Genomic DNA, 20,696 nt, shown 5'->3' with positions numbered 1-20,696 from the left:
CGCTGCTGGTCTGGAGTGTTGCACGGACACCGGGTGCACTGTATCAGAGCATACAAAATCCAAAAAGCAAGGAAAAAGACAATGCACTCACCGGTCCTTGAATTTCATGTGCCTTTAATCAGAACATGTGCAGGAACTTACAGGAGAACGTGGAAAGGCGGACGACGGCCGTTATGTGCGACTGCACTTCTACGGGTCCCGTAGAAGTGTAGTCGCATGAAACGGCCGTCGTCCGCCTTTCCACGTTCTCCTGTAAGTTCCTGCACATGTTCTGATTAAAGGCACATGAAATTCAAGGACCGGTGAGTGCATTGTCTTTTTCCTTGCTTTTTAAAAGAAACTCTTGTCTAGCTACAAAAAGCGCTTACAATTATTGATACTTGCAAAAGGGGGTGCTACTAGGTATTAACCATGCAGGGTGCCCAAACTTTTGCATCAACCCATTTCCAATTTTTAAAATGTAAAAATTTGCTATATTTTTTCCCCTAAAATACAAAGGAAATGTGTCATCTTTAACTTTAGCCCTTTCAGAGATAATTTCATCTTCAACTTGTTTAACTGTTCACAATAACAGTAATTTTGACCAGAGATGTCCAAACTTTTACATGCCACTGTACTTCCTTGGTGTTCATGTCTTTATATAAATTGCAGACAGACTTTTATGTTTATATCTGTGCCACTTGAAAAAGGGGCCCCTGAGCCTAGAAACGTGTCAGTTCTGTTTTTGAGCTTAGTTGAAAGCTAGCAAAAGTACTTTAGCAAGGTGGATCATGAATGTAATCTGTGATATCTGATGAATTATTAAGATCCGATGCTTATTATTAGAGCTGATTCCCTCCAGCAGCCTCCATATTCTGGGATGAGGTAGCACACGTGCCACTAGAACATATCTGCATGGCAGCTACCTGGTCATCAGTATCGTGAAGCATTACTACCTAGACACTTACAGATGGTTCAGCCTTTGTCAAAAGCAGTGTTACAGTGGGTGAAGGATAAGTAAGTGCACAACAAAGGGAAGTGGAGCACAAACACTAGCGAAGAGGGGGGTGGCGACCCCTAGGCAGATCTAAAATCACCCACTCTGCCCTAAATGCCCCTATATAGGTTCTGCACCAATCGCCAAGCAGGAACCTAATCCCTGCCTGACCCTAGCAATAGGCCCTAGATAGGGAGGGAATGAGGTGAAAAAATAGTCTCCACTAAAACTAAAGACAGAGAGGGTAGATGGATGGGGGGAATTTAGATTTGAGAAGACCACTGAGATATCACACCAGCAATCCTCCAAAGGTCCTCTGGGAAGACACTAATTGACTGCTAGAACTTCCAACAAGACTGGGTCAAGTATGAGCTAACACCCACACCATACTGCAGCAATTAAATGTATTTAAGCACAGGTGTATGATTAGCAACAGAAGGTGAAGGTAACTATTGGGTTCTAGATTGAGGATATTGCTCCATAACAGAGATGCTAAAATCAAGAAGGTGCTTGAGCTAAATGCAAAGGCCTTCTACAGCCGGATCCAGGATGACTGTCACACCCGTGACAAACAGGGGTGTATCAATGCAACGGGGGGGTCCAACGATGTCAGCAGCTATTTCAACTGTGTGTTCAAGGATGCATACTAAGCTGAAATCTATTGGGGATCAGAGAACAGCCGGGTCCCTGGACTGCAATACACACTGCCAGATTATTAGAGCCCAGCAGCTGACATCAGCTTGCAATGGTAGCGCATGGAAGTGATGTCATGCACTTTCCAATGCTTACATGCTGAAGTCAGCTGCCAGCTTCTGTGCCGCCTATAGAAGAGGATGCCACATGTCGTGGGAGTGGGGCAAGGTGAGTAGAATAATTTATTTTTTTACATTTGTTGGAGAAGTGCCGCAGAACAGGTACATTATTACTTGTAGAAGGCTAGGATGAGAGATATTATACCAGGTTGCGGACATATATTACTGAAATGGGCTGAGGATGGGGGACATTTTACTTGGATTGGGAAGATATACTGAATTACTGGAAAGTTCCCAGGTACAGGATAGGGGGAAGGTCTAGTTAATCGATTACTGCTTTCATTGCTCATTAACATATCTTCTGCTTCACCTAGAGATGGAGTATTAACCCATTTTGTGCTACCTAGAGACCAAGAAAATGAAAATTTCAGGCAAATAAATTGTAGCTTACTTCCTCTTTTGTTATTTTTTTGATGTGTAACAAGACATTTGGAGGGAAAACAATTCTTCCACATTTTGAACGTGAATATGCCTACTTTCTTGTAAATGCCATTTGATCTCTAACACCCCTTGTGTGACTTATTTTTTCTTAATAGGCCTGATGAATAAGAAGATCGGAATTATACCTTGTACAATGGTACTGAATGAAAAACCCGAATTCATTAACTAAAAATTGTGTCCCAATATTTATATCTACATAAAGTGTAGATACAATTACATAACAATTCCCGCAGTGACTGTTTGTGATAAGGGCACGGTGCCCTGAACCGTCCCTAGGACTGCGGCTCTAACTGTCCCTGCTCCTAAAGGTACCTCTAAAAGGTAAGGAGGTTTGGGCCACCAGCCTAAGTGTTCTCCTGTTATTCCCTAAGCTGTCCTCTCCCAAACCCCCAGGAGGCATGGGACAGTGGTCAACATTTAAGGCAGACAGGGATAACAGAAAGCGACAAACATACAAACACTCAGCAAAGGTAGAGAGTTATATAGGGAAAGATAGCACCAACTAAATGGGAATAGGACAATCAGGAAAGCACACACTCAAAAACAACACTCAAAAATCTCCAGTAGCAACAACAATCTCCAGTTCAGCACAGTGTCTAGAAGGAGCTAGGAAGAAAAGCTTTCACTGGCAAGGAAAAGAAGATCTTACCAGATTTTATAGGCAGAGGAAATGACCAGGTCAGTAACAGATGTAAGCTGGAGCTGAAAGTTTCTAACCAGCATAGAAAGGGTTGTTAACCTCTTCAGCACCAAATGAAACAAAATCCATTTAATATGAAACACAAACACACAGGCTGAATGGAAGATCTGTGATTTGCAATACGTGTTGATTTTCTAACCCCCGATTTCCCATGAGGACGATACATACTTATGACAATATGAAAACATTATTGCTAAGTCTTCTGGGTAATTTTGCAAAGCATCTCTGGGAACGGAAGCTGGCGGCAGCCGCGAGCGCATTGTCGGGCTACTGAAGGTAAGCATAGCAGGTTTTTTTTTATTATTATTATTTTTAACATTACATCTTTTTGCTATTGATGCTGCATAGGCAGCATCAATAGTAAAAATTTTGGGACACACAGGGTTAATAGCAGCGTTAACGGAGTGCAGTACCCACGGCCCGTTACCGCTGGCCTTAACCCTGTGTGAGCAGTGAGTGGAGGAGTATGCGGGAGCCGGGCACTGACTGCAGGGGAGTTAGGAGGGACTAATCGGACTGTGCCCGTCGCTGATTGATCCCGGCAGCCATTACAGGCAGCTGGCGAGACCAATCAGTGACGCGGGATTTCCATTACGGAAGTTGCAGACAGAAAGACGGAAGTACCCCTTAGACAATTATATATATAGATTTAGATGAATAAATTGAGGGTACACTGATTAAGTTTGCAGATTACACAAAGCTAGGAGGATAGCTAATACTAGAGAAGAGAGCGAGACGATTCAAAAAGATATAAATAAACTGGAACAGTGGGCAGCAACTAACAGAATGGTTTTTAACAGGGAAAAATGCAAAGTACTACATCTGGGCAATAGAAATAAAAAAAGCATATACAGAATGGGAGGAATAGGGCTAAGCAACTGCACAAGCGAAAAAGACTTAGGTATAGTAGTAGATCATAAATAGTGATGAGCGAATATACTCGTTAATCGAGATTTCCCGAGCACGCTCGGGTGTCCTCCGAGTATTTTGCTCGGAAATTTAGTTTTTATTGCCACACCTGAATGATTTACATCTGTTAGCCAGCATAAGTACATGTGGGAGTTGCCTGGTTGTTAGGGAATCCCCACCTGTACTTATGCTGGCTAACAGATGTAAATCATTCAGCTGCGGCAATATAAACTAAATTTTCGAGCACTAAAAAATACACGGAGGACACCCGAGCGTGCTCGGGAAATCTCGAGTAACGAGTATATTCGCTCATCACTAATCATAAACTGAACATTAGTCAACAGTGTGATGTAGCAGCAAAAAAGGCAAACGCAATTCTGGGATGTATTAACAGAAGCATACATTATAGATCACATGAAGTCATTATTGCCCTCTACTCCTCTTTAATCAGACCTCATATGGAATACTGTGTCCAGTTTTGGCCATCACATTTTAAAAAAGACATCAACAAACTGGAGCAAGTTCAGATAATAGCGACCAGAATGGTGCTCTTATGTCCTATGCGGAACAGTTACAGGATTTGGGAATGTTTAGCTTGCAAAAAAGAAGACTGACAGGAGACTTAATAGCTGTCTACAAATATCTCAAGGGCTGTCACATTATTGAAGGATCATCTTTATTCTCATTTGCACAAGGAAAGACTAGAAGCAATTGGATGAAACTGAATGGGAGGAGACATAGATTAGATATTAGAAAAAACTTTTTGACACTTAGGATGACCATTGAGTGGAAAAGGCTGCCACGAGAGGTGGCGGGTTCTCCTTCCATAGAAGTCTTCAAACCGAGGCTCGACAGACATCTGACTGGGATGATTCAGTGAATCCTGCTTTGAGCTGGGGGTTGGACCAGATGACCCAGGAGGTCCCTTCCAACTCTACCATTCTATGAATATTATATCGGTGGGGTCCGACACCTGGAATCTCATCAATCAGCTCTGATAAACTCCAGAGGCTGGCAGCATTTAAACACATTTGTTAGGGAAATCAAGAGTTGATATAGCAAAATGTGTTTCCAACAGATGTTCTCATATCAAGGACAAAATAATGTTTTGTGACCTTGTACAAGACATGGGCTTATCTACACCTGTGAGATAGAGATATAAATGTTACCATGCCCTTGAATTTTCTCTAGTTTGTAACTAGCTACACCTGTTAGATAAAGGCAGAAATATAGAGCACATTTTCAGTATAAATAATTCTTTATGTTTATTAAATTCTAAGAAAGTTGCTCACGCATATAGATTTTAGACCAATAAGGAATAGACAAGTATGTTTGAATTGTTCATGGTATTCTGAAAGCATTAAAGATATGACTTGTGTCTCAAAGGTCAGACAATGCTTATGACCATGCCTTGTCCCTTGCTGCAAGACAAAAATAACACTGCCTTGTTCCAGATGACCGTGCCTCAGGAGATAATTTTTCTAACAACATATATTAGAACTACAATTTGCAGCTCAATTCAACATATAGTGGCAGCTCCTGTGTACTGAAGAACAGCTGCTACACTTTTTAATAGGAGCTATTCTTAGAAACTGGCAACAGCCATTACACATTGAATGGAGCTGTGATTTCCAGCTCCATTTTATGTATCTACATCCAGCTAACACTGGAGGTTATACTGGCTGATTTGTGGCAGTCCCCCACTAATTTGATAGTTTCCTTATCATGTAGATAGGTCAACGATATTTATTTGACTATACCCCCTTTAAGCTTTCCCTTGCTTGATTACTTATTTGACTTTACATTGAATTTCTCTGTTATATATTTTCTTGTACAATTTTGAAAATGCAATACATGCCTTCCCTTTGTGTGAGGTTTTTTTTTTTTAAATGGTTATAAAATATGAGGTATAATATTCCAGTGGCGCTCACAACACCGGCGTTGCTGCAGCAGATAACGCAATACCACTCTACTGCATGTGGATATATATGTGCTTAAAACAAATTATATCTGTGCTGTAAAACACTCCTTTGCTTTGTTGTATGGGCCAAGAAAAAACTACAAAGCCGCTCTTAAATAAAAGAAAAAAGTGAAAAGAGGGGGGAATGCTTCCGCAGTGGGAAATGCACAAGCGATGCCCCTTGGTGTGTTATATGCTATAGGTAAAAACCTTAAAGTTGACAGGTATGCGTCATAGGACAACAGCTAAAGGTGCAGATAAATGGGTAGAGTTTACCTGATGTGCTCATTCATATCGCATGGTGGGATGCTGTTGAAAGCTGTTTGTCCGTGAAGATTATCCTGTATTTGAAGAGGTCCGGTCTCGATCCTTCAGAAAATGGCACTAAATCACTGCCCCGGCCGGTGGCAGAGTGCCGCTGAAGCTATGTCCGCATGTAAGGGTGCGCGTTGCGCTCTGTAGCCGCTCGGTACACTGTGCATACAGGACCTTACGTGACGTCACGGTCACGTGATTGATCACGTGACTGGCTAAGAGAAGCGAGGCATACCAATTCTATTCCTACGCGTTTCAGAACAACCGTGTTCCTTCCTCAGGGATGGTAGTGCCATTTTCTGAAGGATCGACACTGGACCTCTTCAAATACAGGATAATCTTCACGGACAAACAGCTTTCAACAGCATCCCACCATGCGATATGAATGAGCACATCAGGTAAACTCTACCTATTTATCTGCACCTTTAGCTGTTGTCCTATGACGCATACCTGTCAACTTTAAGGTTTTTCCTATAGCATATAACACACCAAGGGGCATCGCTTGTGCATTTCCCACTGCGGAAGCATTCCCCCGTCTCTTCACTTTTTTTCTTTTATTTAAGAGCGGCTTTGTAGTTTTTTTCTTGGCCCATACAACAAAGCAAAGGAGTGTTTTACAGCGCAGATATAATTTGTTTTAAGCACGGTTATAAAATATGATTTTCAGATAAAAATCAATTCTCATCTTCTAGATATGAGAATAGCGTTTCCTATGAGTTCTTTGATGTTGAAGATGATGTGATTTGAAGGTAAAGAATTTTCCATATTCTGAACATGAATATGGCTTCTTCCCTAATTGAATTAGTTTATGTTTCTCAAGATCTGATTTCTCCCATGTGTCCGTTCTTTGATGTATAAGAAGATGTGATTTGATAATAAAACATTTCCCACATTGTGAACATGAATATGGCTTCTCCCCTGGGTGCATTCTCTGGTGTCTCACAAGATCCGATTTATCTGCAAAACATTTCCCATATTCTGAACAGGAAAATGGCTTCTCCCCTGTGTGAATTCTCCAATGTATAACAAGATGTGATTTATCTACAAAACATTTCCCACGTGAGTTTTTTCATGTTTAACTAGCTCTGATTTCTTGTTAAAATATCTCCCACACTCTGAACAAGAAAATCTTTTATCCTCTGTGTGAATTTTTTGATGAATAATGAAAGATGTTTTAAGGGAAAAAGCTTGTTCATATTCTGAACAAGTAAACGGCTTCTCTGCTGTAAGAGCACTTTGATTTTTAATGTGTCTTTTATTTTTCTGAATAGTTTGTGATGAATCTAAAGATAGAAACTTTTCAGTAGTATCAGATGATAAATCTTTGCTGTGAAGGGATGATGGTATATCTGAGATAATGGGATACACTTCAGTTGTATCCTGTGTGATCTCAAGTTCATCTGCTTTAAAAATTGAAAATGTCAGATGTCCCTCTGATCTCATGGTACAGTCATCTCCCAAGAATAAAACAAATGATTACTTTTGATTAAAATGTCCTTAAAAATATATTTTTACAACATTTATATATAAAATGTCCATAGAAATTGTAAATTATGCAGCAAAATTCAATTATTCAGAAATACAAAAAGCAGTTCACAATCTAACAGTAGACCACAGAGTATGAATCAGTAAAGCGTGATTGTTTGACTCTTTGTTCGTTCTTTCTCTGAAAGATGGAGACAAAAAAGGCAACAAACATGTAGCCAAAATTGATGCCAATAAAACATTCTACTCATCCCGGAAAAAAATAATCCCCCACTCAGGCCCATTGCCTGTCATTGGAAAAAAAGGTTTCTACATTGCTAGTAGCTGAAAAACGCTTGAAATGCAACATGGCTTCCATAAACCAATCTAACTAAATATAATCTCCCAAAGCCAAATATCTCCCCTTCTTCTGAGCTATGCAGTGAACCTAAACCACATTTAGCATCCATGTATTTGGTATTGTTGCAGTGAGAAGAACCCACTTAACTATTTACAGTGTGCGTGTCTCCTGGAACACAATTTGAGCGCTATGTATTGGGCACTAATATGGATGGCATAGCTGCAATTTTCACTCAGTAACGTCCACTTCGTGGTAAGTACCAGAAGGTGCCTGTGGAGACAAAATAGCCTCTGTACCTATAGGTGAATTAATAGGTTTTCTGCCATTGTAAAGAGGCTGAAAATAGCGACGTCAGACTATTCCAGCAAAATCTGCGTTTCAACAGCAAAATGGCTATGCCCTGATGTGTACATTCTGGAGTTGCACAATTAATTGTGGCATCAGTTTCCCCCTATTACATTTTGTGAAAATGTAAAGAAATTGGTCTACAACAAAATTGTAAGGTAAAACAGAATTTGTCATTTCTGCATTGCACATTGTGTTATTTCGTGTGAAGCAGCTGAAAGGTTACTAAACTTTCCGAATATGGTTTTGGATACTTTGAGCAGTGCAATTTTCTTACATATACGTCCCTCAAAGTCACTTCAAAAGTGATTTGTTCCTCAAAAATATACTTTTTTTTTAAATTTCACTTAACATTTGAAAACTATTTCAAAATATTTTAGTCTAACCAGAAAAAATATTTAGAATTGAGAGTCCTCAGTGGTTGATACCTTTTAATGGCTAACTGAAAAGATAGTAACAAATTGCAAGCTTTCGAGACTACTCAGATCTATACCTCATGAAGAGACCTGTGTAGTCTCGAAAGCTTGCAATTTGTTACCATCTTTTCAGTTAGCCATTAAAAGGTATCAACCACTGAGGACTCTCAATTCTAAATATTTTTCTATCTACTGGCTAACACGGTACCAAGATATATATATTTCCTGTATCTAGTCTAAACAGGGACACAATGATTGTAGATGTAGAGGATGCAACCACAACCAGGCCTCTGGAAGAAGGAAGCCTATTGGGGCCAGCATTATTTTCAATTACAGGTGTGTCTTCGAACAAGCGTCCAGTTGAAGACTATTGTAGAAATATTAAAAGACAGCGCCACACACGTTGGTGAAATAAATCACATTTTATTCTTCCTTTTGTGGCGGCGTTTCGATCCCAAAGATCTTTATCAAGCACAGTACAAAATTGCCTTAATCCCACTTAAATAGTGTAAACAACGCCCCCTCATTAACAACCTCCAATCAATACATACAAAAACATATACAATCAATTATAGAAAGAAAAAACATTTATCAGATCTAAAAAAAACTTCACATGGTTATGGGCTGAAAAAGTACCTTTAGCTGACACAAAACTCATCCCCTGATCGCTCATCTACTTAAAATCTATACTATTATATGCAAAAACTCTCTATCGTCCATTCCTGATGTAAACAATCCCTCCACCAATCAGTGCCGCATTCCTGTTGTAATGGTGATGCTTGCTCTTCAGTGTCACAAGGCCACACCTCCAAATGCCCAGGGCCAATCACTGTAAGTCTGCGCATGATCCAGTTTCCTTGTCTCACAGGTCATTGTGATGGTGTGATATTCTATGTGGGTATCATTTTTGTGTATATTTCTATTTTACTTATTTTCATGGTGTTCTCTTGTAGAAGGAGTTATTTGCTAAATGATGAATGGCTGTTGCTGCCATCTAATATCAGCCCCCACAGCACTGTATTGTTTGCTAATATGCTAATGACATGTTGACCTAGCTTGTTGAAACAATGAGCCCCTGAGACCTTCCCCCTCCTGACCTGTGAATGAGGAGGGAGGTGAGACACAGATCAGTCCTGTGTGGAAAGATGATGTGTTCACAGCATCTCAGAGAGAAAGAAGAGTATATGGACTATGCTATCCTCTGTCTGCTGGATTGTTGGACTTTTATCCTGTTACTGAACTGCATTCATGTTCTGGACTATTTTATGCTTTGTGTGGTGGATTATATATATGGACCTTTCGTATTTTTGCCTAAATAAAGGTCTTGGGATTGTTCACTCTTCCCTGGCTCTGTTGATTGTGCGGTATCAGAGAAGGACCCCATGACAGTCATAAAGAGCGGTGCTTCGTCGCAGCTGTAAGTATGGTTAGGGATCCTTATCCAACCAGGTATGCGCTCTCTCCATATCAGCGTTGCGCAAATCACAGCGTCCATAGCATTGATCATCCAACCAATCCAATTACATCATTACTGCGCATGTCTGCAAGTCATCCCAAGGTTTCACCGAAACATAGAAACAAAATTGCATGCATGTTAAGTGAAATACTATATCTCACCGCACATATAAGGCGCTCAGCGCAACACAAGGTTGGATCAATATAGGGGCAAACAATGGTTAATAGCATACTTAATAAATATAATATGATGTCAAAAATAGCAATAACATTTATGCATATTCTACTATAGAGTTATCAAATGCCACTATTACCAAATAAATCGATTAAACCCCAATAGCCTGCCCTAATATTGCAAAATAAATCACAATATTACACTTAGCATAATTTCAACAAAGATACAATTTTCTTAAATACAATATCGTAGCAAATGGCCAGAGCACAGTGGGAGACCCCAACTCAATGTAGAGACCCCATACTAACCCAATATCAATCATCCTCCATAATCTAATAGACTCACATATATGTTATGGGTGTCGGTGGGTTCACAGGGGTATCCCAGTGTTCCCTCACCAGTACATCCAACATCATAAGTGCAGAACAATATAGTCCCACATGAATATTTCCTCAATGCCCTGTAAATAATATAAAAAAAGGGGGGGAGGGGGCAGAAAATTGAAGAGACTACCAGCAGTATTACTTCACTATAATATTTTTTAAATTCTGTGCATATATAATAAACTAATAGATAAGCATATATAATAGGTGAAAAAGCCCAATCCTTTTGATAACATAAGCTCCGCCCATAGACCATAAGTAAGTAATCTAATACAACATCAAACAAATTAAAAAAAAAAGGAATAAAAAAACTCTAAATGAGGACACATAGAACACCTCAGAGCTGCAGCAGAACTTTCAAAGCACCTTATTGTACTTTTATGCTTACTGATCCTAGCCTTAATTTGAATAGTGGTCTCCCCCACATAAAGAAGACCACATGGACAGCTTACCACATATATCACATAGCTACTCGTGCAAGTATATCGTTTATAAATGTTATACCATTTCCCTGATTGGGGATGAAAGAATTGATTGCCCTTAAAGGGAACCTGCCACCCCTTTTTTTCGATTTGAGATAAAAATATGGTTCAATTGTGCATTAGCTCTGAATTACAGCAGTACCTTTCATATCCCCCGATTCCCAACCTTTGTTTATAAAATACCTTTGTAATCTCTCCGTTTTCGTATGTATATTACCCCGGTCCGATGGACGGGGCCTATTCACCCTCTCTCCCTCCTTTCCTCGGCGTGCTTGACGTAACAAGATCTGTGAGTAGAACAGATCCCGTACAGTTTCTTGCGCGTGCACATTGAATTGGCCTCTAGCGCCTGCGCAGTATGCTTTGCCCAGCTGTGGTCAAAGCATAAAATCACTATTGCGCATGGCCCGCATTTTTCATTACGTTCTATGCCCCTTGTATGGCAAGACTTCCGGGGCACAGAACGTCATGGAAAATGCCGGCGCATGCGCAATAGGTAATGATTCAATCATTCTTCTAGGATGCTCACTGGAGAAGTGCAACATGTTGTTTCTATCTGTGGCCTTCACAAACAGATCGGTATGCAAGGCATCCCCAATCTTGAGCACCATCATGTCCAAGAATTGCATCCTCTCCTGTGAGCAATCCATGCTAAATTTGAGCTCTGGATAAATCCTATTAAGGAACAGAAAAATGACTCCAACTCCCCGTGGTTTTTACAAGAAAAATGTTGTCAATGTAACATCGCCAGCCGCGCGGGACAGCCATGGGGTTCAATGTGGCCCCTACGTATGCTAACATCTACATGGCTGTCCTGGAGGGCGAGCATGTGTACAGGTCCACACATTGGCGCCATGTGAGGGGCTGGCGCGTGCGCAGATGGTTCTTCTCGGCTTCCCGGGGCTTCAGGAAAATGGCTGGAGATCGCGGCGGCCATTTTCCTGCAGCCGAGATGCGAACTCGGCTTCAGGAAAATGGCCGTCGAGATCGCCATCTGCGCACGCGCGGCATCCCGTGGCCATTTCCTGAAGCCCCGGGAAGCCGAGAAGAACCATCTGCGCACGCGTGGCCTCACAAAGATGGCCACGCCCACCGATAAACGGCTGAATAGCGCAGATCGCGCTATTTTCCTTGAAGCTGCGCAGTGGATTCGCCACTTGGACATGCGCACACCACTACGCCACCAACGGAGATCTGTGGGAGAAACAGCGCTGTCACCACGCCCATATGACCTGACCAGCGTGAGTGACAGCCCAAAACGGCGACTTTACAAAGGTATTTCGGCAGCATAGGTGGGGAATAAAGGCTCCAAAATACACTAATGTAAAGCCCAGCTCTGCCCCTATTTAACGCTATTTTTAGCACTTCTTGAAAAAACGGGGTGACAGGTTCCCTTTAAGTTACATATTGCAGAAATATGGTCCTGCTCTTACTTCACAGCCACAGCCCAATCAAAGGCTTTCGGAACTCCAGCGTTATGTTACAAACAGTGCAGTGATGACACTAATAATAATAATAATCTTTATTTTTATATAGCAATAACATATTCTGCAGCGCTTTACAGTTTGCACACATTATCATCACTGCTCACAATCTAAATTCCCTATCAGTATGTCTTTGGAATGTGGGAGGAAACCGGAGAACCTGGAGGAAACCCACGCAAACACGGAGAGAACATAGAAACTCTTTGCAGATGTTGTCCTTGGTGGGGTTTAAACCCAGGACTCCAGCGCTGCAAGGCTGCGGTGCTATCCACTGCGCCACCGTGCTGCCCACTACGTTTGGCCGCCTGCAACATGCCACTAGCGTGACCCCATAGTGCCGCCTGTGAGGTGACAGCTGCATGCTTTGCAGCTATAGGTCTCTGATAGACCTACAGCTGTAGACTAATTGTGGGTCATGGAGCCAACCGGAAGAAAGGGAAATAAGAGAGGGAGAGGGCAACACTAAGAGATTTGGTTGCTTTTTTAAATATTCTATAATTACTGCTCTCCTGGCTTGGGGTATCAATTCAGGTGGATGGCCATGTCTTGGCAGGTTTGCAGTTGTGGTAATGTATAGTACTACCAATCAAAATTAGGTTGGATCAGCAAGGTAGGGGGTATGCAAATTAAAATGTAACCTTTAATAATAATTTAAAAAAAAGAGTCCTCAGGCTCAAAAAACAAACAATTAACATACAAACATACGATGACATACAAGATACACCAGCAACATTGTGATTTGGTGAGTGAAAAAGGGAAAACGGTGTTCTCATACACAACAAGATATAGCTTTAAAACTGTGGGTTAGCAGATAATATATAAATGGGAACAATCTCACCAAATTTCTGCATTGATGTCCAAAAACTGGAATCCAGATCTAGTCCCTCTGCTGTTCCTATCAAAATGGAGAATCCTATTCGGAAGTGAGGGTGGGAGGGAACTCATTTCATAGCCATACATTACTCTACTAAAAAGAACCTCATAGGATAGCTGCAATCAATGTCCCATGGTACTCCCGATGCCTACTGTACTGCCCCAATAGTTATTCGGTAGCAGTGTTTTTAACCCCTTTACCCCCAAGGGTGGTTTGCACGTTAATGACCGGGCCAATTTTTACAATTCTGACCACTGTCCCTTTATGAGGTTATAACTCTGGAATGCTTCAACAGATCCCAGTGATTCTGACAGTGTTTTCTCGTGACATATTGTACTTCATGATAGTGCTAAAATTTCTTTGATATTACCAGCGTTTATTTGTGAAAAAAAAAATGGAAATTTGGCGAAAATTTTGAAAATTTTGCAATTTTCCAACTTTGAATTTTTATGCCCTTAAATCAGAGATATGTCACACAAAATACTTAATAAGTAACATTTCCCACATGTCTACTTTACATCAGTACAATTTTGGAACCAAATTTTTTTTTGTTAGGGAGTTATAAGGGTTAAAAGTTGACCAGCAATTTCTCTTTTTTCCAACACCATTTTATTTTAGGGACCACATCTCATTTGAAGTCATTTTGAGGGGTCTATATGATAAAAAATACCCAAGTGTGACACCATTCTAAAAACTGCACCCCTCAAGGTGCTCAAAACCACATTCAAGAAGTTTATTAACCCTTCAGGTGTTTCACAGGAATTTTTGGAATGTTTAAATAAAAATGAACATTTAACTTTTTTTCACCCAAAATTTACTTCAGCTCCAATTTGTTTTATTTTACCAAGGGTAAGAGGAGAAAATGGACCCCAAACGTTGTTGTACAATTTGTCCTGAGTACGCAGATACCCCATATGTGGAGGTAAACCACTGTTTGGGCACATGACAGAGCTCGGAAGCGAAGGAGCGCCATTTGACTTTTCAATGCAAAATTGACTGGAATTGAGATGGGACGCTATGTTGCGTTTGGAGTGCCACTGATGTGCCTAAACATTGAAACCCCCCACAAGTGACACCATTTTGGAAAGTAGACCCCCTAAGGAACTTATCTAGAGGTGTGGTGAGCACTTTGACCCACCAAGGGCTTCACAGAAGTTTATAATGCTGAGCTGTAAAAAGAAAACAAAAATTTTTTCCCACAAAAATTATTTTTTAGCCCCAAGTTTTTTTTATTTTTCCGAGGGTAACAGGAGAAATTGGACTGCAAAAGTTGTTGTCCAATTTGTCCTGAGTGCGCTGGTACCCTATATGTGGGGGGGGAACCACCGTTTAGGCGCATGGGAGGGCTCGGAAGGGAAGGAGCGCCATTTGGAATGCAGACTTAGATGGAATGGTCTGCAGGTGTCACATTGCGTTTGCAGAGCCCCTAATGTACCTAAACAGTAGAAACCCCCTACAAGTGACCCCATTTTGGAAACTAGACCCCCCAAGGAACTTATCTAGATGTGTTGTGAGAACTTTGAGCTCCAAGTGTTTCACTACAGTTTATAATGTAGAGCCGTGAAAATAAAAAATCATTTTTTTTCCCACAAAAATTATTTTTTAGCCCCCAGTTTTGTATTTTCCCAAGGGTAACAGGAGAAATTGGACCCCAAAAGTTGTCCAATTTGTCCTGAGTACGCTGACACCCCATATGTTGGGGTAAACCCCTGTTTGGGCACACGGGAGAGCTCGGAAGGGAAGAAGCACTGTTTTACTTTTTCAACGCAGAATTGGCTGGAATTGAGATCAGACGCCATGTCGCGTTTGGAGAGCCCCTGATGTGCCTAAACAGTGGAAACCCCCCAATTATAACTGAAACCCTAATCCAAACACACCCCTAACCCTAATCCCAACGGTAACCCTAACCACACCTCTAACCCAGACACACCCCTAAGCCTAATCCCAACCCTATTCCCAACCGTACATGTAATCCAAACCCTGACTGTAACTTTAGCCCCAACCCTAACCCTAACTTTAGCCCCAACCCTGTTAGCCTTAACCCTAGCCCCAACCCTAACCCTAACCCTAATGGGAAAATGGAAATACATTTTTTTAAATTTTTAAATTTTTCCCTAACTAAGGGGGTGATGAAAGGGGGTTTGATTTACTTTTATAGCGGGTTTTTTAGCGGATTTTTATGATTGGCAGCCATCACACACTGAAAGATGCTTTTTATTGCAAAAAATATTTTTTGTGTTACCACATTTTGAGAGCTATAATTTTTCCATATTTGAGTCCACAGAGTCATGTGAGGTCTTGTTTTTTGCGGGACGAGTTGATGTTTTTATTGGTAACATTTTCGGGCACATGACTATTTTGATCGCTTTTTATTCCGATTTTTGTGAGGCAGAATGACCAAAAACCAGCTATTCATGAATTTCTTTTGGGGGAGGCGTTTATACCGTTCCGCATTTGGCAAAATTGATCAAGCAGTTTTATTCTTCGGGTCAGTACGATTACAGCGATACCTCATTTATATTATTTTTTTATGTTTTGGCGCTTTTATACGATAAAAACTATTTTATAGAAAAAATAATTATTTTTGCATCGCTTTATTCTGAGGACTATAACTTTTTTATTTTTTTGCTGATGATGCTGTGTGGCAGCTCGTTTTTTGCGGGACAAGATGACGCTTTCAGCGGTACCATGGTTATTTATATCTGTCTTTTTGATCGCGTGTGTTAGGAGTCGAGTTTCCTCTGCTGCACAGGGGGAAATCTCGATCCGTCTCCGCTGCGGTCTCCCATTCTTCTCCAGCCGCAGTGGAGTCTGCTCAGCAGGGACGTTGATCCCAGCGTCTCGCTCAGTCTGACTCTGTGCGAAGAGTTACTGCTGCTTTTCCTGCTTCTGCCATTGAAGCCAGTGCTGGGCAGCGGCGAGTGGACGTTTCTGGATCTAAGTCCTGCTTTTCTCTGTCTGAGCATGCCCAGGGCAGGATCTCCCGTTGGAGATCGAGGGTCACATGCTCACGTACTGCAGCACATCCCATTGGTCCTTTTGGCAGGTCCTGAAAGGGCAAAACTTCTGTAGCTGTTTCCTGTGCTGCAGCTACATAAACTGCGCATGACCGCACGGCCATGCGCTAGTATTGTCTTGTAAATATGTGTGTGTGTTGTGAGTGAAAGTCGCTCTTTAAATAACCCTCCCTATTAAATGATTGTTCGCGGAAGGTTTATGTTTGCTATCTAGCGCCCGACTTATCCAACAGCACGTAACACACATTACAGCTACCAGTTGCTGTGTCCGCCTGTACGGCGCCGTGCGCTTGCTCTGCGCTTTCCTGACCCAAGCCTGGGTGGTTAGTGGCGTCCGTCAGTGCGGCACCGCACGCACTCTTGTGCCTTTATATTATTAGTTTCCTTAGACACCCAGTTGCGGTGTTGTGCCAGCAAGTGTCTAATCTGACTTCAATCCTAGTTGGGGTTGAGTTCGTTGACTTCTTGCTCGCGCTCTATGTGCGGTACCGCGGTCCTGTGACGCAACAGGATCGCTTCCTTCACGCAGGGTGAAGTTAACCCGTGCGTGTATACTTATAGTACCGCCATATAGTCCGTCTTACTAGCAGCAGGGTTTTTACCTGCACGGTGGACCTCGGACTATGAACGCACCTAGTTCCATTTCATCTTGTACTTGGTGTGTTCCGCCAGTCCTTAACAGCGTGTTATTCCACTTTTTGTTCGGCGGTATGATAATAAAGCGTTATTTTTTGCCTCGTTTTTTTTTCTTACGGTGTTTACTGAAGGGGTTAACTAGTGGGACAGTTTTATAGGTTGGGTCGTTACGGACGCGGCGATACTAAATATGTGTACTTTTATTGTTTGTTTTTTTTATTTAGATAAAGAAATGTATTTATGGGAATAATATTTTTTTTTTTTCATTATTTAGGATTTTTTTTTTTATTTACACATGTGGAATTTTTTTTTTTTTTTGCTTTGTCCCAAGGGGGGACATCACAGAGATGGCTGATCTGACAGTTTGCACAGCACTCTGTCAGATCACCGATCTGTCTGAGAGCTATGCAGGCTTACCAAGCGCCTGCTCTGAGCAGGCACTTGGTAAGCCACCTCCCTCCCTGCAGGACCCGGATGCCGCGGCCATCTTGGATCCGTGCCTGCTACAGGGAGGGAGGTAAGGAGACCCTCGCAGCAACGCGATCACATCGCGTTGTTGCGGGGGTCTCAGGGAAGCCCCCTCCCTGCGCGATGCTTCCCTGTACCGCCGGCACACCGCGATCATATTTGATCGTGGTGTGCCGGGGGTTAATGTGCCGGGGGCGGTCCGTGACTGCTCCTGGCACATAGCGCCGGATGTCAGCTGCGATAGGCAGCTGACACCCGGTCACGATCGGCCGCACTCCCCCCGTGAGCGCGGCCGATCGTCCTGGACGTTCTATTCCGTCCATGGGAATTAAGGCCCACCCCACATGGGCGGAATAGTACGTCGGATGACAGAAAGGGGTTAAATATTGTAATATTCTTACATGATTGATCCTCGCATTTATAGTCAATGCTATGATTTTAGAAGACAAACAGCAACATCACACTGCCTTTTTTTTTTTTTTTAAATCCACCATAAAGATATTTTTCTTTGAATGATTTTCTAAGCGGTCAGCACATTCTAGGTGCACTACCATGTGGCTTTTCAGTATAGAGATCTGTGCAGCTAAGGGTCAGTGTCTTCTAATTCCACGGGGGATGGATTCTCTGTGGAAGACCTGTGAAGACTCACACTTTAAAGGTACCGTTACACTAAACGACTTACCAACGATTACGACCAGCGATACGACCTGGCCGTGATCGTTGTTTGGTCGCTGGGGAGCTGTCACACAGACCGCTCTCTCCAGCGACCAACGATCAGGGGAAAGACTTCGGCATCGTTGAAACTGTCTTCAACGATGCCGAAGTCCCCGGGTAACCAGGGTAAATATCGGGTTACTAAGCGCAGGGCCGCACTTAGTAACCTGATGTTTACCCTGGTTACCATTGTAAAAGTAAAAAAAAAAAAAAACAGTACGTCACCGCTGTGCTCTGCTTTACGGCCGACGCTGACACAGTCAGTGCGGGAAGCTGACGCCGGGGGACGGGACAGACATCGGAATGTGAGTATGTACTGTTTTTTTTTTTAACTTTTACAATGGTAACGAGGGTAAATATCAGGTTACTAAGCGCGGCCCTGCGCTTAGTAACCCGATATTTACCCTGGTTACCAGTGAACACATCGCTGGATCGGCGTCACACACGCCGATTCAGCGATGACAGTGGGTGATCAGCGACCAAAAAAAGGTCCTGATCATTCCCAGTGACCAACGATCTCCCAGCAGGGGCCTGATCGTTGGTCGCTGTCACGCATAACGATTTCGTTAACAATATCGTTGTTACGTCACAAAAAGCAACGACATCGTTAACGAAATCGTTATGTGTGAAGGTACCTTTAGGTTCAATTTCAGAAAGGCAGATTTTAAGGGACTCAGAAAGAGGATAAGAGGGATCCAATGGCTGGATCTCCTTATGGACAGAAATGTCCAAGAAGGATAGAAGATTTTGAAAAATTAGCTTCACAAAGCACAATCGTTAACAATCCCTAAAAGAGAGAATAAGAAAAAGTATTTAAAGAAACCACGATGGATGAACAGAGAGCTTAAATACACTCTAAAAAGGAAGAAATAAATGTTTATCAAATGGAAAGAGGGAGGCATATCTAAAAAAAAAAAGAATATAATGCTGTTTGCAGAACCTGCAGCGCACTAATCAGATTAGCTAAAGCTTATAAGGAATTAAGGCTTGCAAGACATGTCAAAAACAATAATAAGAAAGGATTTCGGGGACATGTCAAAAGTAAAAGAAAAGTCAAAGATGCTATAGGATTTTTACAGGATGAAAAGCGGTAAAACATAATGTTGAGAAGACCAAACTTTGAAATTCCTATTTTGCATATGTTTTCTCCCAGAAAGTAAATATAACATCAAATGATCTTCACTGTACTATTGAAGGAATAGAAGAATCCACACCATCCATAAACAGAGAGGTAGTGATGTAATACTTAGCTATCATAAATTAATTCAAGTCTCCAGGTCCAGATGAATTACATCCTAGGATACTGAAAAAGATTGAGGAAATTTTTGAACCACTCTCCATAATCTTTGAATATTCTTGGAGAACAGAAGAAGTCCAGGAAGACTGGAGGAGAACCAATTTTGTCTCTATCTTCAAAAAGGGGAAGGTGGACACAGGGAACTATAGGCCTGTGAGCCTGACTTCTATACCAGGTAAGATCTTTGAACAAATTATTAAACAACATGTATGCAAGAACCTGGATGTGAATGAAGTGATTAACCAGAGCTAGCATGGGTTTGCAACTAATGAGTCATGTGAGACTAACTTAATTTCCTTCTATGACAGAATCACTGACTGGGTGTATCAGGGAAATGCAGTATAGTATATCTTGACTTCAGCAAATCATTTGCATTTGACAAAGGAAGGAATGTCCACTCCAGAATCCAGTACAAAACTACTACCCTCATCCACAAAGCACTCCATGGCTCAGCACCACCCTACATCTCCTCCCTGGTATCAGTCTACCACCCTACCCGTGCCCTCCGCTCCGCTAATGACCTCAGGTTAGCATCCTCAATAATCAGAACCTCCCACTCCCGTCTCCAAGACTTTACACGTGCTGCGCCGATTCTTTGGAATGCACTACCTAGGTTAATACGATTAATCCCCAATCCCCACAGTTTTAAACGTGCCCTAAAAACTCATTTGTTCAGACTGGCCTACCGCCTCAATGCATTAACCTAACGATCCCTGTGTGGCCTATTTATAATAAAAAAAAAAAAAAAAAAAAAAAAAGGTTCCTCGCATCATGTTCTCATACACTTTATGCAGTATTAGCCCTCTGTGTCTGTACTGCTACATACTTAGGCAGGTAACTGGTTCATGCAGCTTTACATGAACACCTGAGCCTTACACTATAGCTGGTCCGAATAACTAAAGCAATTGTTACCATCCACCTCTCGTGTCTCCCCTTTTCCCCATAGTTTGTAAGCTTGCGAGCAGGGCCCTCACTCCTCCTGGTATCTGTTTTGAACTGTATTTCTGTTATG

General features: G+C 41.9%; 1 protein-coding gene across 1 annotated transcript in view; it reads right to left on the bottom strand.

Moving 5' to 3' along the window:
• Nucleotides 1-6,801: 6,801 nt before the first annotated feature.
• LOC138666561 (zinc finger protein 182-like) overlaps nt 6,802-20,696 on the bottom strand; it is a 38,872-nt gene continuing 24,977 nt past the window's right edge. Inside the window, exons 8-9 of the mRNA XM_069754766.1 lie at nt 7,187-7,513; nt 6,802-7,133 (exon numbers count right to left, since the gene is read on the bottom strand). Coding sequence (XP_069610867.1) covers nt 6,802-7,133; nt 7,187-7,513 — 659 coding nt within the window. The remainder of the gene's footprint in view (nt 7,134-7,186; nt 7,514-20,696) is intronic.

This window comes from Ranitomeya imitator, chromosome 2 (genome assembly GCF_032444005.1).
Source record: "Ranitomeya imitator isolate aRanImi1 chromosome 2, aRanImi1.pri, whole genome shotgun sequence".
NCBI lineage: Eukaryota > Metazoa > Chordata > Amphibia > Anura > Dendrobatidae > Ranitomeya > Ranitomeya imitator.
The sequence above is the reverse complement of the archived record's forward strand: the minus strand, read 5'-3'. Positions and strand labels throughout refer to the sequence as shown.